This window comes from Balaenoptera musculus, chromosome 11, assembly GCF_009873245.2.
Source record: "Balaenoptera musculus isolate JJ_BM4_2016_0621 chromosome 11, mBalMus1.pri.v3, whole genome shotgun sequence".
Taxonomy (NCBI): Eukaryota; Metazoa; Chordata; class Mammalia; order Artiodactyla; family Balaenopteridae; genus Balaenoptera; species Balaenoptera musculus.
In genome coordinates, this window is record NC_045795.1 from 82,614,162 (window position 1) to 82,635,323 (window position 21,162).

Here is a 21,162-nt window from a genome sequence, read left to right on the forward strand (position 1 = left end):
CCTCCTCAACCATGTGCCCCGAGCAATAAGCACCATTAATAATACCTGCCTCAAGAGTTCCCCTCTCCCTCCACCAAATAGCAATTCACTTTCTTTAAAAAAGTAAAATAGGGCTTCCCTGGTGGCGCAGTGGTTGAGACTCTGCCTGCCAATGCAGGGGACACGGGTTCGAGCCCTGGTCTAGGAAGATCCCACATGCCACGGAGCAACTAGGCCCGTGCGCCACAACTACTGAGCCTCCGCGTCTGGAGCCTGTGCTCCGCAACAAGAGAGGCCGCGATAGTGAGAGGCCCGCACACCACGATGAAGAATGGCCCCCGCTCGCCGCAACTAGAGAAAGCTCTCACACAGAAACGAAGACCCAACACAGCCAAAATAAAATAAATAAATAATAAAAATTATTTAAAAAAAAAAAAAGTAAAATAAACACAGCTTTGGTTTCCCCCCCTTCCTGGTAATCATTTTCCTACATATAATTGAAAACTCTGGGCTATACCAGGATTTCTTGAAGTTTCAGCCCATCCTTAAACACTTTAGCAAATAAATGAATCCCCCCTCCCCCCAGGGCTAAGAACGCAGATTTTGTAAAAAGACTTAAGCGTGAAGCCCAGAAGAACCTCCTTCCCGTCAGAGCCACCTTGCCACTACCTGACATAACTGACCCATGAGTTTACATATGTGCATATATTTGCACAGATCACGTACCATTTGCCGTTTCATCACAGACTGAAGGAGCAGAAGCAAAGTTTAGATGCGGGTAGCAGCCGAGAACGCTGAGGCGAGGAGAAGGCAGGTGGGCGCTCAGGCCTTTATGGCTGGTGAAGCTCTCAGGTGATACTGACAAACGCACTCAGTGGGAAGCAAAGTTCAAGTCCTACAGCCCTAGAGCCTCTGCAACTTCTGTCTGGGGCCCGTGTGGCCTCTGTGAAGTTTTCCACCTCTTGGACTGTCAGCCCATCGCTGGATCGAGCAGACCTCCATGGCCACTGTCCTCAGGGCATTTCAGGCTAAAGTTGTCATACACGGAGGTTTCTCTGGGGCTCACAGGCCTAGGGCTCTAGCTTCCTGTGGGCCTGCATCTTCTTCCTCCTCGTCAGCCACCTCCTCTTCTTCCTTCTTCCACCTCCCAGCTCCTCTCCCTGCTTAGGAGGCCTCTCTGTGAGCCAGACACTTGGTGTGTTATCTTATACTTGCTTGGGAGGGACCTTCCCCGGCCCCTCTACACCCCAGCTCCAGCTCCAGCCCCAGCGCACGGCATCTCCCTTGGTTACAACAAGCTCCTGCCCTTCCCAGCAGCCCCTCAGTTTATCCTTATATACTCTCACCTGCGTGATTATCTGATTAACATCAGGCTCCTCTATTCCTCACAATTGTTTGCTCGGCAAAGTGCCTGGCGGGTAGGAGTACCAAATAAAGCCTCACGACAACCTTCAGGTTGGTGCCCTTAACAGCCTGCATTTACAGATGAGAAAACTGAGGCTCCGTGAGTGTCAGTGGCTTGCCTGAGGTCACTCGGGCGGTAAGGGGCAGGCCAGAACCTGTAACGCCCACCACCCAGCCCCTCCTCATCACGGCTCTGCAAAGCCTCTCTCATTTCCCCTAAGACTTCAGGTGTCTGCACTTGCCCAACATCATTACCCTACAGAAGACCCTCGGAGGGTCTCAGGAAGCCTGAGTGGGGGAAGTGGACATTATCCACGTGTACTATGGGTCCTTCTCCCAAGGGACAGCCCAACAGAGTAAGTGCAAAATCTGCCGCAAGGTCTTACTGCCGTGGGTGACCACTCAGACCACGATGTTGTTAGTCCAGACTTTTCTGCAGCGTTCCTGACCAGTGGTATTTACTTCCACCAAGAAAGCCGACTTTTAAATGCTAATATTGGGAGGAGAAGGATGGAGAAGAAGAGAGGGAGGAAGAGGAAGAAGAAGAAAAAGAACTAAGGGAGAAGAAGCAAAAAGACAAAGGCAGACTACAAGATCCTTCCCAGCTGTTGGCGCTTCTCACTAGTCTCAAAGCAAAGTCGTAAAAGAATGGGTGCCTTTTTCTGCATATTACTTTTATTCCTTGTCCCCCAGATTTATTGCCTGCACCAAGTAGCAGTCACCATAAAACTCTTTTCAACAGACTGCTATTTGAATTGCAAAAGCAAGACTATCCGAGAACATATAATCCAGTACAAAGTCAATAGGATAGCATCACCAAGCGATTTCTGAAAGGCGGTTTATTTGCATAGAGATACCTGCCGGGCAGAACCGAAATCCCATCTGGGCTCCGTGTCTCCGTGTGGTGATGGCAGTACAGATGCTCCACCATCACATCTTTCTTTTAATTTCACAGGCAAGAGGATGCATTGACATCCTCGTGAACCGGAGGAGGAAAAACTCCCAGTCCCATTTCCACCAAGTGAACCATCAACACTTCGAAGAACATCTTGTGTAGATTCTCTAGCTGAACGTTGCTGAATATCCCCTGCATTTTTGAAAAATGATATGTAGATAAAGATATTTCTCTGGAGGATTTACATTTTTCTATCAGTGTAGAACTGCTCTGTCAATCAGTGCTTTCTTGCTTTGCCCTCCATTTTCTGCCGGCCCTAGGGGCTGGAGGCCTTGCTGCAGTAAGATGTTGCTGCAGGAAGCAGTTGCTGCCGGTTTCCTCAGCGTTTGCATTGCCTTCCTCTGTCTCATTTTCCTCAAGCTTCCCAACGTTCCCAACGTTCTCTGCCTTTCCTTTGGCCTGTTCAGTGTGTCTGGTACTTCCCTCATTTCACTCTTGTCCTCGGCTTTATTTACTGTCTATTCCACCTTAAGGGTGGGTTTTCTTCTGGGACTTGGAACCTTGACCTTTAACTTCATCACCTGCTTGCTGATTCCTCATCCAATCGTCTCACAGCAAACTGGCCTGATTTCTCTGGCACCTTTATTTTACCCTGTGCCCAGCTCCTATTTCCCCCTAAGACCATAGGTACTTCTACAGATTTGTGTCCTTGCGATTTACTTTCCAGATTTTTTTTTTTTAACTACCATTACTTTTTACCTCCACTTGTCCTGCTGATGCCCTTGACTTGAGAGGCAGGCATGTGTTAGGGTAGCTGGATGGCATTAAACTTGGAATATGAAGGCCTGAGTCCACGTCCTTCCATTGCCATGGTGTAGTGTGGGGATAATCACACCTGGAGTCTGGCATGGCTACGTTAGTTGGGTTCTTTCAGGCTGGAAGGAAGAGGTCATCCAATGCATGACCTGAAAGTACAAGTGGCCTCGTGGATACCTGGAGAGTAGCTCATAATTGTACTTGATACAAAAGAAGCACCCGTAGCTCAGATCTGGTGTCTTGGTACCAGAAACCTTGGCACCCTCCTCATATCTCACATCCAAATGTCCCTGCTGAAGGGATCTGCGTGGGTCATTTCTTTACCCTTTATCTTACAACTGCCCGAATGGATAGAATGCAGCTCATTTATCGATCCCTGGTCCAATCAACTCTGATCTGGTAGCACTGTTGATTTAACTCACAAACAAGATGCAGCCGGCCAGAGTGACTTCACACTAAAAGCACTGCCTGGTACCCATTCCCCAGAAGGCAGATACAGCCGTGGCCGCTGTTTACAGCAGCCTGCCTGGAGGGGGATTTTTGCAACCCTCATGCTCCCTGAGAAAGAGATCCAGTGGTCAAATGAATTTAGAAACGGTGCATATTACCTCTTCCTATTTAGAAATTCACGGTGTACATTAGTGTATCAAAGGTAGGGAGAAACCCTGCAAGAAACACCTGTACTCGGCCTGAGGCAGCATTTCCCTAGTAAACCGTTTTTTATGTAACATCTTAAGGACACCCAGTGGAAGACACTTTGCCGAGTGCTGGCTTGGACCTCATGAGCTGTCTAGTGTCATCAGCTGTCACTCTCTCCTAGAGCGGCAACTCCCAACCCCTGTGCATCAGAACATCTGGGGACATTTGACCAAACAGAGTCAGCCGATGGTAGCCCTGAGATTCTGATTAACTTGGTTTGGGGAGAGGTCTGGAGATCAGAATTTAAATGCTCCCCAGGTACTACAGCTTTAAATGATAATAGTCCTATGTGTCACAGTATAATAATAGCATTTACTGAACAGATGTTATGTGCCAGGCCCTAAACAAGTGGGACTTAATTTTTTAATTTTATCCTTAAATCTACCCTACCTAATAGATATTGCCACCAATTTAGGAGAAAATTGAAGTTTCCTGAGGCTAAGCAACAAACCCATGGTCGCACAGCTTCTGTGCTACAAGGCTGAGGAATCAGGGCCTTCTGATTTCTGTAACTGAATTCTTGGGCCTACATAACATGCCTTTCCCAGGAATCTTCTCTCTTGGTCTGAAAGTGCCTGTTAATGGTGGGCAGTCAACAAACCATTGTGGAATGAACAATGCCAGGAAGGATCTCCAAGTTCCTTTTCAGCAAAAACATCCCAAAATTCTGCAACTCATGGTTGTGAAAAATAAACGATAGCAAATACTTGGAGCACTGCATTAGATCAGATCCATGGAAAGACTCGATATTAACACCCCTTTGTGCTGAAAAGCCCTCCTTAATTAACATGCCACCAGTTTTTGGCATCTAGACTTAAATGAACTCCTCCACTTATAGTCTGGTTCTTCTCAAACTAAATGATAACAGCACTTGCATATGCAATAAACTATAAAGCCAATATAAGAAAGAATTTAGCTCCTAAGGATTGAGGAACTAACGGGCTATCTCGAGATCCTACAGTAGAGCTCTCCTCCCAAGAAAATTCCTTTGCAATGAGAATGCATTCCACTAAACAGCTTCTCTCACTAGAAATCATCTTCCCAGGACCAAATGCTCTTTGCACAAGATGATCAGGAGATATTACAGAGGATTCAGGAATTGGCTGCAGCTAAGAAATTCCACACTAAAACCTGAAAACTGTCCAGAATAATTTTCCCACTTGCCCTCAAATCAGGGATGAAAAAAAATCCATCACACACACAAGCAAGGCCCTACTCCTGGCGCTCAGGTGTCTGGAATTTACAACGAGATTATTACACCCAGGCTTCTGGGCGCAGAGGCTATTTGGAAGGGCTTGACTGCCACCTTGTGGTCAAAATGTGCATTACCGTTCAAAGTGAGGGCCCACCTAACCTGTGCCTGGCTCTAAGCCACTTCTTCCATGACACGAGGGCTTAAGACATCTTTTGCCATGCCCCAATAAGCTAACAGAGGAGGACGGTATTAAAGTGTCTGGCAATAGCCCTTGGTTGGGAATACGGTATTTTGAACGACTGGTTTCTCCAAGGCAACCATACCTGAGTTGATTTGCTTATATGCTCCTAGTTTCAAAAAAGCGAGTATTTTTCTAATTCTCTCTCCATTAACTATGTTTCAAAGAAAACTATATTGTAACTGCAAGAAAAAGCCTAACTCCAGGACTACGTTCTCTATTTTCTTTTCCACCCAATTTCTCTCTTCTTTTTCCTTCTCTCCCTCCCTCCTTCCCTCCCTTCCTTTCTTCCTCCCTTCCTTCCTTTACTTCCTACATTACCTCCCTGTTTAAATTCCTTCACAAAGAGAGCCCTTGGATTGGATAATCCATCTATTACTTATTAGCTGTGTGGCTTTGGGCAAGTTCCTTAACCTCTCTGTTAAATATCCCAAAGAATGGTTTTTACATTTTTTTAAAGGATTGGGGGTGGGGACCAACGAATAGTAATATGGGACAGAGAACTCATATGGCCCACAAAGCCCAGTCTCGCCTTCTACCATATGAAGTACACGGGATCATCTATAAGGAGTCTTTAAAAACAAATAAAATCTGAATCGAATAAAGCCTTAGAAGCCTGCTGGCAAGCAGTAGAAGGGCGAGTGGAACAAGCTGAAGGGCATCACCCTGGCCCCGTTGTGGATGTTGCAGTGGGTCTCGGAAGTCCCCCCAGCACAGTCTCCCGATTGCTGGGAATGTTGGCTACTAATGGATTACGGCCGAACTGCCCTCAGCTGAAGAGACCTGCCCTGCCTAAGGCTACTCCCCTCCAGGGAAAGGCCAGTATTCAGGCATTCCTTGCTATGAGGATCTCTTGCCTCTATACTGAGCTCTACAGCGCCCCCTTGAGGCCTCACCTGCTACTGCATTGCAGCTCCATTCCTCCCTCCACCCAAGACTGGTCCCCTTCCTCACAGGTGTTAATCATGAGCCTCTTCCCCAATGAACCACCTGTGTATGAATCTCCAACCCAGAGTCTATTTCCCAGGGAACACGACCTAAGACATCCCTCCTCAGTCTATTCCCAGCATAACAGCTAGAGTTAACCTCTTCAAAGTAAGTCGGGTCATTCCTCCTGTGTGAGATCCCTTCAATGACTCCCAGCTCATAAGCATCAAAGGACAAGAGGCTTGCCATCTGCACCCCAGGCCCATTGCCTCTTTGACCTCATCTCCTACTCCTCTGCCCCTCGATCACTCCAGCTACACTGGCTTCCTTGCTGTTCCTCAAACACACCAGGCATCCTCCTGCCTCAAGACCTTGGCACGCACCATCCGGTCTTCCTGGGATGCTCTTTGCCCCGCTGTCTGCTTTCCTCCTCCTTTAGCTGCTTTAAATCCTGACTCAAAGGTGACCTCAGCGAGGATTTCCTTACCCTCTACCTAAGTGTGCCCAACGCCACCCCACCCCAGAGCGCCACATCCCTCGTTCCCGTTTTAGTTTTGTCCATACCATGTATCAACATCCAGCACACAGTGTATTTTCCTTATGTATGTTAATATCTGTCTCCCCCACCGGAACGCAAGGTCCATGAAGGCAAGGACTTTTTTCTGTTCTGCTCACTGCTGTATCCCCAGAACCTAGAGTAGAGATGGTACCCAGTAGTTGCTCCATCAATAGTAAATAATTGAGCGAATAAATGGAGAACTATGGACATGGAGTCAGAAGACCTGTGATCTTTAGAGAAGTCCTTTAAACAGCATCTGACTCTTTTCACGTTAGAAATGGGAACAATTCTGGGACTTCCCTGGTGGTCCAGTGGTTAAGACTCCATGCTCCCAATGCAGGGGGCGCAGGTTCAATCCCTGTTCGGGGAACTAGATCCAGCAATGAAGATCCCGCGTGCTGCAACTAAGACCTGGAGCAGCCAAATAACTAAATAAATAAACAAATAAATAAATAAGTAAAAATGGGAACAATTCTTATGTCATTTTTAAAAGATTATGCAATATAACATTTGTGAAAGCATCATATAATAAACTGCTAAATGATTGTAAGGTACAATTTTTCCTTAAACTGAACTCTTCATCAGTGAGCTACTCAATTTGTATAATCTAGAGCTGCCAGACTGCCAAAAAAAAAGTAAGTGCCAAAAAAAAAAAGTAAGCATCTGACATTCAGACACAGAAAACCCTGAAAATAGTCCGGTATTCAAATAAATTGTAAAACGATTTATTCCAAGGCCATACCCTACATGTACAAACAATGACATGCACCTCTTCAAAGACTTAATAAAAAGAGCAGTCTTTACATTTTAAATTTTATAACAATTTGAAGACCTTCTTTTGCTCCCATCAAAAAAGTCTGATAAAACTGAGTTCCACAAAATATCTGATGTATTTTGTTTCTATAAAACATATTGTCTCTTTAAATGTGAAACATGCAAATGTAACATTTTATTATGAAATTGTTCTCAATGTCTGAAATTCTTGATCATCTACAGAATCACATTGCCAAATAGTTTTTAAAATGAGGTAAGAAGATAAACGTTGAAACCTTTTTTGAGGCCATTTTTTCAGATGTTTACACCTCTCTGACTAGAAGTGCAACGTGGTCTTGACAACTCCTTTTACGTGAGCGATCTCAGTGGTTACTCAGTATACTGGACAAAGGACAGCAGCAACACCACTCATTTCAAAATTCATATGTTGTAAGTCTTTTAAAACAATGTTAAGATCTCAAATCAAAGCTATTGCTACAGTGATTCACTAATTCCTTGACAGATATTTTAATAAATATTCCTAAACTCTAGAAAACTGTTCATAATCCTTTAAAGCAGGAGTCAGCAAACATGGTCTGTAAAGGTCCAGATAATAAATATCTTAGGTTTCTCAGGTCACTTCTCTGCTGTATATTCTTTTTTTTTTTTTTTTTACAACTCTAAAATATTAAAAAAGAAAAAATGCTTAGCTCTGCTGTACTCTGTTAATCCCCTACTTAAAAAAATAGAAGTTGCTAGTCTCTAAATTAGACTGCTCAAGTGTTAATAAAATGTAAACTTCACATTTTACAGTAAAATAAATCCATGGTTTCTGACCACTAAATTGAAAGTTCATAGACAATAGGAAATGAAGCCCATTCAAAGAGTGGGACTGCATTTCAGATATGCTGTTTAATCAATGGCACTTTCTTATGGCTTCTTATTCATTTTGAATTGGATAATTCATGCATGTCTTTACCTTTTTCGTGCGTGTGTCTTTACTTTTTTCATAGGGAAAAAAATCTCCTCTTGTGGCTAATTTAAAGTCTGTAAAATCAAAGATTGGAATACTTCCATGCTAAAAGAGGTAGACGCATACAAACAGGTATATGCACTTACAAGCAGGTACGCAACAAAACCACTATTTGATTTATAAATGCTCTCCACGGCTAAGAAGGAACCAGCGGAAACCAGCTAGAAGGTACACAAAACAGTCCTAAAGGACGTCCTCATTTGTTTTTATCATATGTGGTTGTTACATGTGAGGAAAACATGATTTGCATATGAAATGTGAATATGAAGTTAATGCAAAAGCATGGTTAATTCAGGTTCTTGATGAATATAACCTGGCGTTGACTAAAAAGATACAACAGAGAATTCAGCAGGAGTTAGTTTAGACTATGATACAGTTAAACAGATCTGTTTATAATACTGTTTAATCTGTAACACGGGCCTATAGCTTGGTACTGAGAACCACAACTCTGTGTGTGTGTGTTTGCATGTTTTCCTTTCCTACTACAAACAGTGCTGTGAACAAATCATGGCAAATAAATGAGTTGTGAATTTGCTCAAATATATCATTAACAACTTGGAAGCCTCTAGAATGACGAGCTCATGGTATTCTATAAAAACATTTACAAATTCTAAAGCTAAGAAAGTTGCAAACTTTGGTATCCCTAAGAAAAAGGCTCAATTACGCCAGTGAGCCCAGGCCCAATTTCTGAACTATAAAAAGTAAAGTTTTCAGTGCAAAAAGAGTATCTTGATAAATAGCAATGACACAACAATCACATGAAACAGTTAAAGACTATAAAACACGTAAGTAATACCCTGAAGGCATGTTTTGGTATTAAAAAAAGGTACTTTGGGGCTAGGAGATAACAGGCTGTTTTACCTATTTAACTGTGAGGTGAGTCTGGGTGGAGGACCGTGTAAACACTCCCTTTTGGCAAAAGACTCAACACATTTATAGCTCATCATGTTTTTTCTTGAATGGCCACTTCGGGTGTTGCAATACGTGGTCTGCAGCCTGAAGGACAAGGTACATAAATTCTTCTACATCAAAAGAGTAGTTGGTAAACTTCGGATGTTCCCCCAGAGTTGGGTGGTGGCCCTGCAAAAACAAAGCAAAAGACAAATTTGTAAGGTGTTGAGGATGTGGTTTTCTGAACAAGAAGAAAATTATTTTACTTTGGCCAAAGGAACTATTTTAGTTTATGCTCTACATCAGAGGTTGGCAAATTTTTTCAGTAACGGGCCAGATAACATGTATTTTCAGCTCCATGGACCACAGAGTCTCCACCACAATTATTCAACCCTGCCAATGAAGTGCTCAAGTAGCCATAGACAACACGTAAACAGAGGAGCAGGACCATGTCCCGATAAAACTTTATTTATAAAAACAACTGGAGAGCCAGATTTAGCCCACTGGTCTGTAGTTTCCTGATCCCGTCTCTAAATAATTTAATAGATCTCTCTAGGCCCAAATTTCATGAAGTTCTCTTTTCCATATAAAGAGAGAGAGTAATTAATTTCTCCTTTCCCCCAGTTTGCAAATATAAAGCACAACAACTCACGATTCCAGAGAACCGTTTTATCTTTGGATTGAAGTTCAAAGATAGTTTGTCACATTAACTAGACACTTTAAACCAATTAAAAAGAAAACAGGATGAGTTTTGTCCTTGAACTTTACCTTATCTTGAGGAAAGACTTTGCTCTGCCTTCGCCAAGTGATGTAGTAGACGCCTCTCAGCCTGGCCAGGTCCAAGTAACAGCGTTCATCTCCACAGTTGTATCTAAGGACACAAGGGCGTCCACACATGGGGCTTTTGCCTGGGATTGCTGGCCAATTCGCAATTCTCTAGGGAAAAAATTCACCTCCCAAATATGTTCTTACAAAAGGTTTTATAAACGGTAAACAAGAGTGAGAGAGATTCGTGTTCATAGCAGCAGCGTTCACAATAGCCGAAAGGTGCAAACGACCTGAATGTCTACCAACTGATGAATGGATAAATAAAATGTGGTATATCCATACAAGGAATAATTACTGACAATAAAAAGGAATGAGTACTGATCCATGCTACAACATGATGAACCTTGAAAACATGATGCTAAGTGAAAGAAGCCAGTCAGAAAAGCCCACATATTGTATGATTCCACTTATAGGAAATGTCCTTAATAGACAAATCTACAGAGACAGAAAGTAGGTTAGTGGTTTCCAGGGGCTGGGAGGAGGATGGAGTGAGAGTAACTGCTGAAGAGTACTGAGGTTCTTTGGGGGCGTAATGAAAATTTTATAAAATTATGGTGGTGGTTGCACAATTCTGTCAATACATTAAAACCATTGAATTATACGATCTAAATGAGTGAGTTGTATGGTGTGTAAATTATGTCCCAATAAAAGTGTTTATAGAAACACACACACACAAAAGAGTGGGAGAGATTATTTTTAAAATATTCCCATAACTAAATTATCTTAACTTTCCAAAAGCAGAATAGGATTAAAGAAATGGAGGGGACCTTTATCAATAGGACTGTGAACTTGATATTAACTCCTAATACCCCCATCTTTGTACATATGAACGTGGCCTTGGGGTAGGTAACATATCCTCCAAAGCAGAAATTGATCCCAGGTCTGTTGACCTCCAAGGCCTGAGATTTCTCAATGACATTTCTTTCCTTCCCTCCTTCCTTCCTTTCTTCCCTCCCTTCCTCTCTGGAAGAAATGGAAGAATTAAAATAGAATCTACAATTATCTGGCTATTTCTCTAACATATATATATTTTTAAATGTTTTTCAGGGTGTTGGAAGTTCATGACAACTTTTTTCTAATTAGTCTCTCATTTAAATGCCAAGTCAAGTCATTTTTAAAATGCGACCATAAAATCAAAATATTTCGATGCAAGGAGGGGAAATCAGGTAACAGTAATCACAATTGGTATCCAGAGTAGAATTATTAAAGGAGAGAATTCCATGCCTCCATAACCAAGCACCGAGTTAAAGGAACACTCTGGGAAAATTACTTTCCCCTTGAGGCCTCAGTCTCCCTGTGTATGGGATCAGCGAGCACTTGGCAAAGTGGTGGGCTTATGTTTTGGAGCTGTGTTCTTCACCAGGCATACAGGTACTCAAACTCTCTATCTCTCTTTTTTTTAATTGTGGTAGAAAACACATGACATAAAATTTACCACCTTAACCATTTGTAAGTGTACAGTTCAGAGGTAAGTATACCTTATTGTTATGTAACCAATCTCCAGAATGCTTTCATTTTGCAAAAGTGAAACGCTGTCCCCATTAAACACTAAGTCCCCGTTCACCTCTCCCCCCAGTTCCTGGCAACCGCTCTTCTATACTTTCTGTCTCTATGAATCTGACTACTCTACGTACCTCATATAAGTGAAATCATATGGTATTTGTGCTTTTGACAGTAACTTATTTCACTTAACATAAAGTCCTCAAGGTTCATCCCTGTCATATAGCATGGGATAGGATTTCTTTATTTTTTAAGGCTGAATAATACTCTATTGGATGTGTGTGTATCACATTTTGTTTATCCATTCAACAGTCAATGGACAACTGAGTTGCCTCCACCTCTTGGCTAATGGAAAAATGTGGCTATGAACACGGGTGGGCAACACACAGGCTCTCTTTTAACACAATAATTACACTGATTGCAGGGAGATGCTTTCAGTTTGACAGGAACACAGAAATGCACTCAGAGGAAGGAAACCGTAGATTCACATCTCCCGAATCCTGCTGAGATGGGGAAGGAAATAGATATTTGCTTGCTAAGGGCAATGGCAGGCTGCAGACTTCACATTTTTAGTTTTAGGTCCTTTTTTCTTTTTAGATGCCTACATGATGTGACTTCTTTGTAGTGATTAAATATTAAGCCTTTTGATGCTCTGAATGAAAGCCTCAGCTGGCAGAAAAAGCATTATCAGCTGCCTCAATGTAAAACTGTCCCCAAACACTTACAGTTCAAACACAGCAGCCCAGTCTGGAAGGAAAAGTAAATGGGTAAGACCAGCTCCATGCATTCCAATAAATATGTCCGTGTTATGCGTGATCCTTAGCTGATCTAAAAACCCAAGTTCCCTGTGAACATAAAGAACAACAAAAGAAAAAAGGGGAGGAGAGGGGAAGTATTAAGTTGAGTAAGCTCATGATTCATGGTAACAGCATTTACACAAGTATCTTTCCCAATTTAAAGCACATCCTGCCATGATATCTTTTTGCCAATTTCAAATCTACTCCAGAAATTAACAACTTAATTACTTAATAACATTTTCTCTAAGTTAAGCTCACTTTTTTTTAAACTTACATTTTCTTATTTTAGAAGAAAACTTTTATATCTGCCTTAAATGGACAACCAGTAACTCATGACATGAACAAAACTGTAAAAATAGATATAATGAAACTAAAAAGCATTATTCCAATCTAGGTAGATAACATTGCAAGGCAAAGCTCTGAGCCTGAGGCTTGCTCCCTCTTTATGAAAAATGAAATTAGCAAGCATTAGAGTGATGCTATGATATATTCACACCAAATTGAAAACTATTTCCTTAAAATCATATAGGAATTTTTAAAAAATAAAATAAATTCTTCCTGGTGTGATTTGAGTCATTCAATTGCCATCTGGGTACTCCTAAGATTGCCTTGGATGCCATGAGGGCATTTTCCTGTCTTTGTGGATTTAGGAGGGATAAATCCACAATTTTATGCACCTTGGGACTGTAAAAGTAGTCTTTGAATTCAAGACACTAAAAGATGTGCTAACTCTGAACTGAAAGTCAGTGAGGCTGGGAAGAAATGCTGGCCAGAGGCTAACACTCTGAATAAACATAATGGAATCCGATCTCCCAGTCCCACCCACTCAAAGTGAAGAAAAATAAATAGATCCGCTGGCATCTAAGAAGGGAAAGCAAATTTCCTCTTAATCAGCTTCACCTCTTTAAAGAGCTTCCTCTCCCAGCAGAACAGAAACCCCACACCCCGCACAAGGGAAGGGAGACAAAGGCACCAAGTGTGTCTCACACGAGGTACATGTGCCTCAGTTTCCCCAGGAATGCCAACCGATACCGAGGCAAGGAGGGGCATTCGTCCGGGGGAATATATCCGTGGAGTTATTATTTCTGGGAAAGGCCCGAAGATCAGGACTCACAAACCTCGACGCCGTTAGGTTACGACTGTGTCCCTCAGATTGGCAAGGTCTGAATTTACTGTCACTCTTCCTTCACCTGGGAAACCCCTACGTATTCTTCAAAGCCAGTCAGCGACAGAGCCTCAGAGGTGCCCCCACCCCCAGTTCTTTCATCCTGACCCCGGGCCCTCTTCTACCTCCACATTTTTCCTCAGGTGGCAATGAGGGGAGTCACCGTGGTGAAGTGTCACCTGTCCAATAGGAACAGCTTCGCCAACCTCACAAGAAGAGGGAGATGAGACAGAGCTAGGGAAGCATGAGAGTAAGTCTCAATAAATGACAGCTGTTCTTGCAACTGCTGTTTATTCATATTCAGTGTCTGAGGTCCTCAAGACAAGAGCCATGCTTCCTCCATAACTGCATTCCTACTGCGAAGCCTGGTGACCGGCCCATGGTAGGTACCTGATAAAGATGTGTTGTATAAATGAACAAATGTATAATGAATGAGGTGCGAAACTCCCACACTTATCAATAAGCTTAAACCTAGCTGCGTCAGGCACCCTATGCTGGTATATGTATACTTTTTTTTTTTTACATAGAAAAAATGTTTCGAAAACAAGACTATGATTGTGGGTGGGCAAAGGAGGGAGAGAAAAGTTTTCACTTTCCTTTGGAACTTTTCTATACTGCTTGACCTTTTCTACCAGCAACATGTATTATCTTTACAGTATTATTGTTTTCATGTCAACACGGGTTACCTAGACAGTAAATGATAGGCAGATTCTGTCTTTCCAAGCTGTTTACTCGTATCAGAATTTGAAAAGAAATGTAAATATTTGAAAAGATTTTTAGAAACCTCATATTATTTGATGAACCTCAAATTATTCCCTTAATTATTCCCATAATTGTAGGTCAGAAGTTGAAACCCAGCAGCTAGCAGGCAAATGAAGCCTACAACATTTTTTGAAAATTCGGAATTAGTTGCCGTCTTTTAGAAATTCAGAAATTTCAAATGAAAATCAGGATTCGTCACTTCTCTTTAAAAAAGGGATGGTGCGGTAACATGAGGGCCCTCACAGCTGAAGAGCTTCCGCCCCCTACGCCCAGGGTCCTCACCTGCCCATTTCATTCACCGATGGTGTCCGCTTGTCCCTCCCAGGTCTACATGCGCCAACAACTCCCATTCGCAAAGTCCTTCCTCTCCCCCATTAACTCATCAAAGCCAAAGACGACAGTGTCTGCCCAAGAGTGGGTTATTACTTACTTATACTTATAATCGACAATCTGGACCTCAAATGTAGATACCGTTTTCAGTGCATTTACAAGCTGGGAAAATAAGAGAAACCTTTAGAATTTCTTTTCCTTCCTTCTCTTCTGTTTTACTTACCTTGGAGTCCCCAAATTTTTATTTTTCATATAAAATATTTTTCAAGCGTTAAATATCCTTCATGTCTATTGTGTTTAACCCTTAACTGACTTCAAGTGCAGGCTCCACGCCTGCATTTTAGGGAGGATACGCTATCTCCCTAAAATTGCACTGCTCTGAGTTGCTATGAGGCTGCGGGGTGACAATTCGTAAGAGCAAAGGGCTTGACATAGACGCACATGAAGTGTTAGCTACTGTTATTCCAATAGTTAGTCCCTCAACTTTCAACATATATTCGTTGGGTACCTACTTGGTTCCAGAATTTTCTTCCTACCCATTATCTCATTTCAGACAAACCCCTAGTGCTTTGGAACCTCATCCACCGAAAACACTAAATTCCGGGCAGAAAAACATTTTCAGCATCTCTACGCAGGAAAACAACTATACTTTTAGCGAAGAGAAAACAACTAAGCACAATTAATCGATCATCAAATGCATCGTCATGGTTCTCTATGTCCCTCACGATTCTAAACTTGAAGTAGGGCAGGATTGCGTGAACCATCATTTAATGAGAGCATCTGGGTTTTGCTATCTATTCACGAGTCAAGGAAAAGAGAAAGGTGCTTTCTTCTCTGCTCATTAGCTGGGTGACCTCGGGCTTGTTTTTTTAACCTATAAGCCTCAGTGTCCTTGCCCAGAATAGAGAATAATAATAAAATACCTATATTTTCGGTTTGCTGGGAAAGTTGCAGTACAGGTATGGGGAACACATTGCAATATACTTGGTACATAATTGCAGCCAATACCTGTTACCTCTATCAATACATACTATTGATCTGCCTGCTAATGAGGCTTCTCACCTGTCTACCCCAACATTGCATTACTTGATATTTTTATTTCCAGGTGTTTAAAACACACATACTTACACTGTTCATTTCTTCCATCCACACGGCTCACAATCAATGCCTCGTTACACCATAAGTTCATGTCCTCCATAATCCATATGCATCTCAAGAAGAGATGCTAATTACATAATTTGGATCAGCCTGCTAGGCATCCAAATTAATCTGTGTGAAACATTTTACCCATCAAAACCTGCCCCCAATTTCCCTCCCATCTCAAGTCCACTGAACTGCTTAAGCTAAAAGCCCAGGAGTTCACGCTTGATTCTCACTACCTCTCCTGGCCGTACCTGAGGCTACAACTGTACATTCCCACAATAAGTATCATAGGCTTTATCTCCAAGATATATCCTGAAACCACTTATTTTGTCATCCCTACTGTCACCCACTTCATCTAAACTCTTATCGGGGCAACAGCTCTTAATCAATCTCCCCACTCCTACTCTTGAAGCCAGAGTGATTTACAAATAAATAAGTCAGTTTCATCTCTCTGTGTCTTCATTTTCTATTTGCTGCTGTGACAAATTACTACAAACTTATCATCTTGAAACAATACAATTTATCCTCTTATGGTTCTGTAGGATAAAAGTCCTACACAAAGAGACAGAAGCCTCACTGGGATGAAATCAAGGTGTAGGCAGGGCTGCACCCCTTCTGGAGTCTCTAGGGGAGAATCCTTGCCTTTTCCAGCTTCTAGAGGCCATCCACATTCGAGTAAACCTTACTATTGCAAGGACATCGTCCAGTCATGCTGTTGTAGGGCGGCTTCCATGGTGATCTCCTTGAGATTAAGTATAATTTATGAATTGATGTTGTTGAAATGAGTCAGGGAGGCTAAGAGGTGAACAATTTCTAAGACACCCATGAAAAGGATGGAGACTTTTCCAACTTAATCTGCTACTGGCTGCCACAGTCCTGCCACAGTCTATCAGCCATGTCCCCAAAGATACTCTCCCATCGTTTTGCTGCTACTTTGCCCAGAGACAAAAAGTTTGGCAAGCCATGGCAGCAAAGGCAGGACTCAGGCAGTTTTGTCTCTGCTTCCACACTGAGGTGGTGCAGATGAACGTCTACAGTAAGGCAAAGCTCATTCAGCAATGGATGGTTTGATGACTTCCAGTAGAAATCCAATAAATAAACTGGGCACAGCCATCAGACTTTTCTAAAAGCTAATAATTTCAAATCAAAGCATTTAGTATGATGTGAAAAAAATAAAGCACATCAGTCATAGGAAGTGAAATTCAATATGACGCTATTAAAAATGCATCCCAAAAACTAACCTCATTTTGGTTGAGTATTTTCCGGTATTCTGTGCTCCGTGCGAGAATGGTGACTCGAATTTTTCCATCCTGTGGAAAAGGTAAAATAGTGCTGTGTGTGCCTGGACAGATAAATGAACAACTGAACTTAAAATGTGATTTTCACCGAGAGACGAAACTCAATAAGGATACCTTTATGAAACTTTTTTTTTTTTTTTAGCCTGATTTCTTCACAGTTCTCTCAGGGGATAAAAATGCATCCACTTTAGCCACAGAAGGCAAAACCCGTTCATTACGCTACTTCTTTTTGCTTGGTTGGGTGGATTTGGGGGCAGAGTTTATGTGCGCTGGGTAGGGGTTTGGGGAAGGATGGAGAGATATAGGGAAAAGATAAAGAGAAAAAAACAACATTCTTCCACTATCTCTTAGTTTACTGAAATTTCCTCGGTTGTTAACATCTGATTTCAAATCACTCCAGGTCAGAAAACACTCTCTGCTGATGATCTCCTTTTTCTGCAAAGCTGATATTGATTTTTATTCGGGGTGAAAAGTCAAGCCCACCTCAGAACCCATAATGTAGTCATTACCTTGGGACCCTCTTGTGTGATGTTCAGTCTGTGTAGTACATGCTGGGAAAATGCCCGGAATAATCCGGTATTTTGACAGCCAGATATCTAAAATAAAAAAATATTTCCTATTACAATGAATAATATCTGCATTACTATTTAAGATGTTCTCAAGTTATATGTAAGTGTTATCTTAAAATCCATCAAGAATACATTCTCTGAATAGGAATGTTAACCGCAGATGACATGCTTACCAGAGGGGTATTATAGAATAGTCCGTATCTCATCCGGGGGAGTAAGGAAAAAATAGCTTCTTTAAAACATACCTAAGAATGAAGATATTTTAAAAGGTAAGAGAACACAGTTTGCACCCTTCACACCAAAACAGCACTAATGATTACAGAAAAAAAAAATTAATTAATCTCTATTTTGCATCAAATTATTTTGCATAGCCAATTATTTCACTCAAGTGAAATTCATATTCTTGGAAAAGCTATGAGCAAAAGGTTTTAAAAGCTACATGGTTAATAACCATGATGATTCTAGTTATTACAAAAGAAACTGAGTTAGAAATCAATGGTAATAGCTCATAGAAACTCAGATTAAATATTTATTTGATGAGTGAGTCATCTGTAATGACAGTTATTTACAGACATTTCAGTAAAGTTTCCAGTACCCTTTTGGAATCATAAGTTTTCAAATGTATAACATCATAATCAGTAAATGCTTTCCATGTATCGGAGAACAGGTCACCATATCCGTAGGAGCTCTGAAAATGGAAACAAAATAAGTTAGGGAATTTGGCTAAACGTGGCTTTTCAAAAATGTGAGAAAATACCTGAATTAGCTTCTTAGTATTAAGAACCAGCAATCCGAAATAAGCTCGTAAAATCCATAGAAAAAAAATGGATTTTCATCTTGGGCCTGAGCAAGTCCCTAATCGGATGTAATATCATCAGAAATAATCACCACAATTATAATCTTAGTTTTCCATCCTAGTCCGTTTTATTCTCATGTCCTTAAAATTGCAGTCATCATGGGGTTTTTTTCCCCGTGAATTTTCTATCCAAATCAGAGATACACACAACACATACGTACACCACCTTTTGTACACACTGTGATATGCTCAGGGAGCAAAACCCATCAGAGCAGACAGAATACACTTTTGGAAAGAAATCTGAGAGCAAGAAAATGCCTTGAAAGTTTTAACATTAAAAACATAATGAATGTAACTCTAGGAAATGATGTCCTTATTGATTAATGAGTAACATAATCCCCCATTGACATTAATGAGTAATAATAATAATAATAATATACTTTTTAAATTTATTTATTTATTTATTTATTGGCTGCATTGGGTTTTTGTTGCTGCGCATGGGCTTCCTCTAGTTGCGGCGAGCGGGGGCTACTCTTCGCTGCGGTGCACAGGCTTCTCATTCCGGTGGCTTCTCTTGTTGCGGATCACGGGCTCTAGGCACGTGGGCTTCAGTAGTTGTGGCACACCGGCTCAGTAGTTGTGGCCCACGGGCTCTAGAGCGCAGGCTCAGTAGTTGTGGCGCAGGGGCTTAGTAGCTCCACGGTATGTGGGATCTTCCCGGACCAAGGCACGAACATGTGTCCCCTGCATTGGCAGGCGGATTCTTAACCATTGTGCCACCAGGGAAGTCCCAATAATAATAATATTAATAGTATCTTGCATACTTCCTTCATCTCAGGTACTGTTTTAAGAACTTGACATTATTAACACATTAAACCACCCCACTAAATTAATGAGCAAGGGAATACCATTATCCCCATTTTACAGATGAGGAAACTGAGACAAAGTTTAAGTAATTTGCCTCAACTGTAGAACTGCTGCATTTACAGGGCTGGGATTAAATCCATTCTCTTTGGTTCCAGACTCCATGCTTGTAACCTCTATATGGCAGTTGCCTTTCGATGAGAACCAGTTTTTTCTGGTACATTTACCAAATGCATTTAATTTTTGAAAAGTAGAAATTAATTACATGCTCCATCAGCTGAAGGAAGGAGGTCAATTTATTTTGAAATGGTAGAACTTAGATGGAAAAATTCAGCCAAAAGAAGTAAGAAATACGTATTGTAGGGTTACATTCAAGGTCTACAGTTAGTTATACATGACGTTCATTATGTTCATGTCTTTTTATCTTTACAGCATTCTTTTTTTTCAGATTTTGAAAATTTTATGTTGCACATATTAGAGTTATTTCAAAGTTATTGAGAACTGTTAGATGTGGTGATAAAAAATAAAAATTCTTTCCTTCGATGTTTCTCCAGTGCTGTTCTAATAAAGGTCCTTCTCAACACCATCAAAAATTGAATGTCCCTGTTTTGGTTCAATAATAAATAAAGGGCAATTAAAAGAAGTGATTCCAGACAGTTTCCTGAGAAAAAATACTTGGGATAAAATAAGATACCTTTGAAAGGAAAATTTAATAATAAAATAAAGTAATCCTGACTGGTCCCTTTTCAGAGAAATCATGTAGTATTCAGTAATAACCACCTCTAGAAGCTTCTTCTCTAGAAGTCCCTGAAATTCAAATTATCTGCCACAGGGGAAGGTGGGATTTTCCAGTCTTGTGATGAAGAATATCTGGATATTCTTAAAGATGACATAAAATTTCCTCTTGTGTATATCTCAAACTCGAACAACCTATGACTTAGAAATTCCAGTTATAGGAATCTGCCCTGCAGAAATGCTAGGATGACTATGTAAAGACATATGTATGTGAAAAGGATGTTCAGGACAGCATTTCCGTAAAGAGCAAAGAACCGGAAACAAATTAAATGTGATCAGGGTGGGGACAGAGGTAAATACACACATTAAGGCTTCCACCAAACATCCATGACATCCAGCAAATGGAATAGCATGCAACCACTAAAGAAATGATAATCCTAAATGTGCTGACTTGGAAAGATGCCCATCATATAATATTAAGTTAGCAATATAAGAGAACATATTTTATTTTCTATAAGTATATAAACATATCCTTATACAAATTTTACATAATATATATATCCTTATATAAATCCTTACCTAAATGTTGTAAAAGGATATATTTACACTTATTAAAATAAAGTCTCCCGGGGGCTTCCCTGGTGGCGCAGTGGTTGAGAGTCTGCCTGCCAATGCAGGGGACACGGGTTCGAGCCCTGGTCTGGGAGGATCCCACATGCCGCGGAGCAACTGGACCCGTGAGCCACAACTACTGAGCCTGCGCGACTGGAGCCTGTGCCCTTCAACAAGAGAGGCCACGACGGTGAAAGGCCCGCGCACCGCGATGAAGAGTGGCCCCCGCTTGCCGCAACTAGAGAAAGCCCTCGTACAGAAACGAAGACCCAACACAGCCAAAAATAAATAAATAAATAAAATGCTGGCTTAACTCCTAGAGAGTTTAAAAATAATGATAAAAAAAAGAAATAAAGTCTCCCAAGGGACTCTCA

The 21,162-nt window shown here is 41.4% G+C and overlaps 1 protein-coding gene across 5 annotated transcripts in view; it reads right to left on the reverse strand.

Moving 5' to 3' along the window:
- Window positions 1-7,096: 7,096 nt before the first annotated feature.
- The window catches only part of EOGT (EGF domain specific O-linked N-acetylglucosamine transferase), a 32,763-nt gene continuing 18,697 nt past the window's right edge, over window positions 7,097-21,162 (reverse strand). For 4 of the 5 annotated variants that reach the window (XM_036870495.1, XM_036870496.1, XM_036870497.1 and 1 more), the window contains 8 exons: window positions 18,377-18,469; window positions 17,955-18,026; window positions 17,722-17,808; window positions 17,156-17,224; window positions 14,872-14,933; window positions 12,443-12,562; window positions 10,158-10,260; window positions 8,114-9,578 (listed from right to left, as the gene is read on the reverse strand). In XM_036870495.1, the coding sequence (XP_036726390.1) occupies window positions 9,432-9,578; window positions 10,158-10,260; window positions 12,443-12,562; window positions 14,872-14,933; window positions 17,156-17,224; window positions 17,722-17,808; window positions 17,955-18,026; window positions 18,377-18,469 (753 nt within the window). In that variant the 3' untranslated portion in view covers window positions 8,114-9,431. Of the gene's footprint in view, window positions 7,141-8,113; window positions 9,579-10,157; window positions 10,261-12,442; window positions 12,563-14,871; window positions 14,934-17,155; window positions 17,225-17,721; window positions 17,809-17,954; window positions 18,027-18,376; window positions 18,470-21,162 lie in introns of those variants that run through there. The other variant, XR_005021981.1, reaches the window with a different exon arrangement.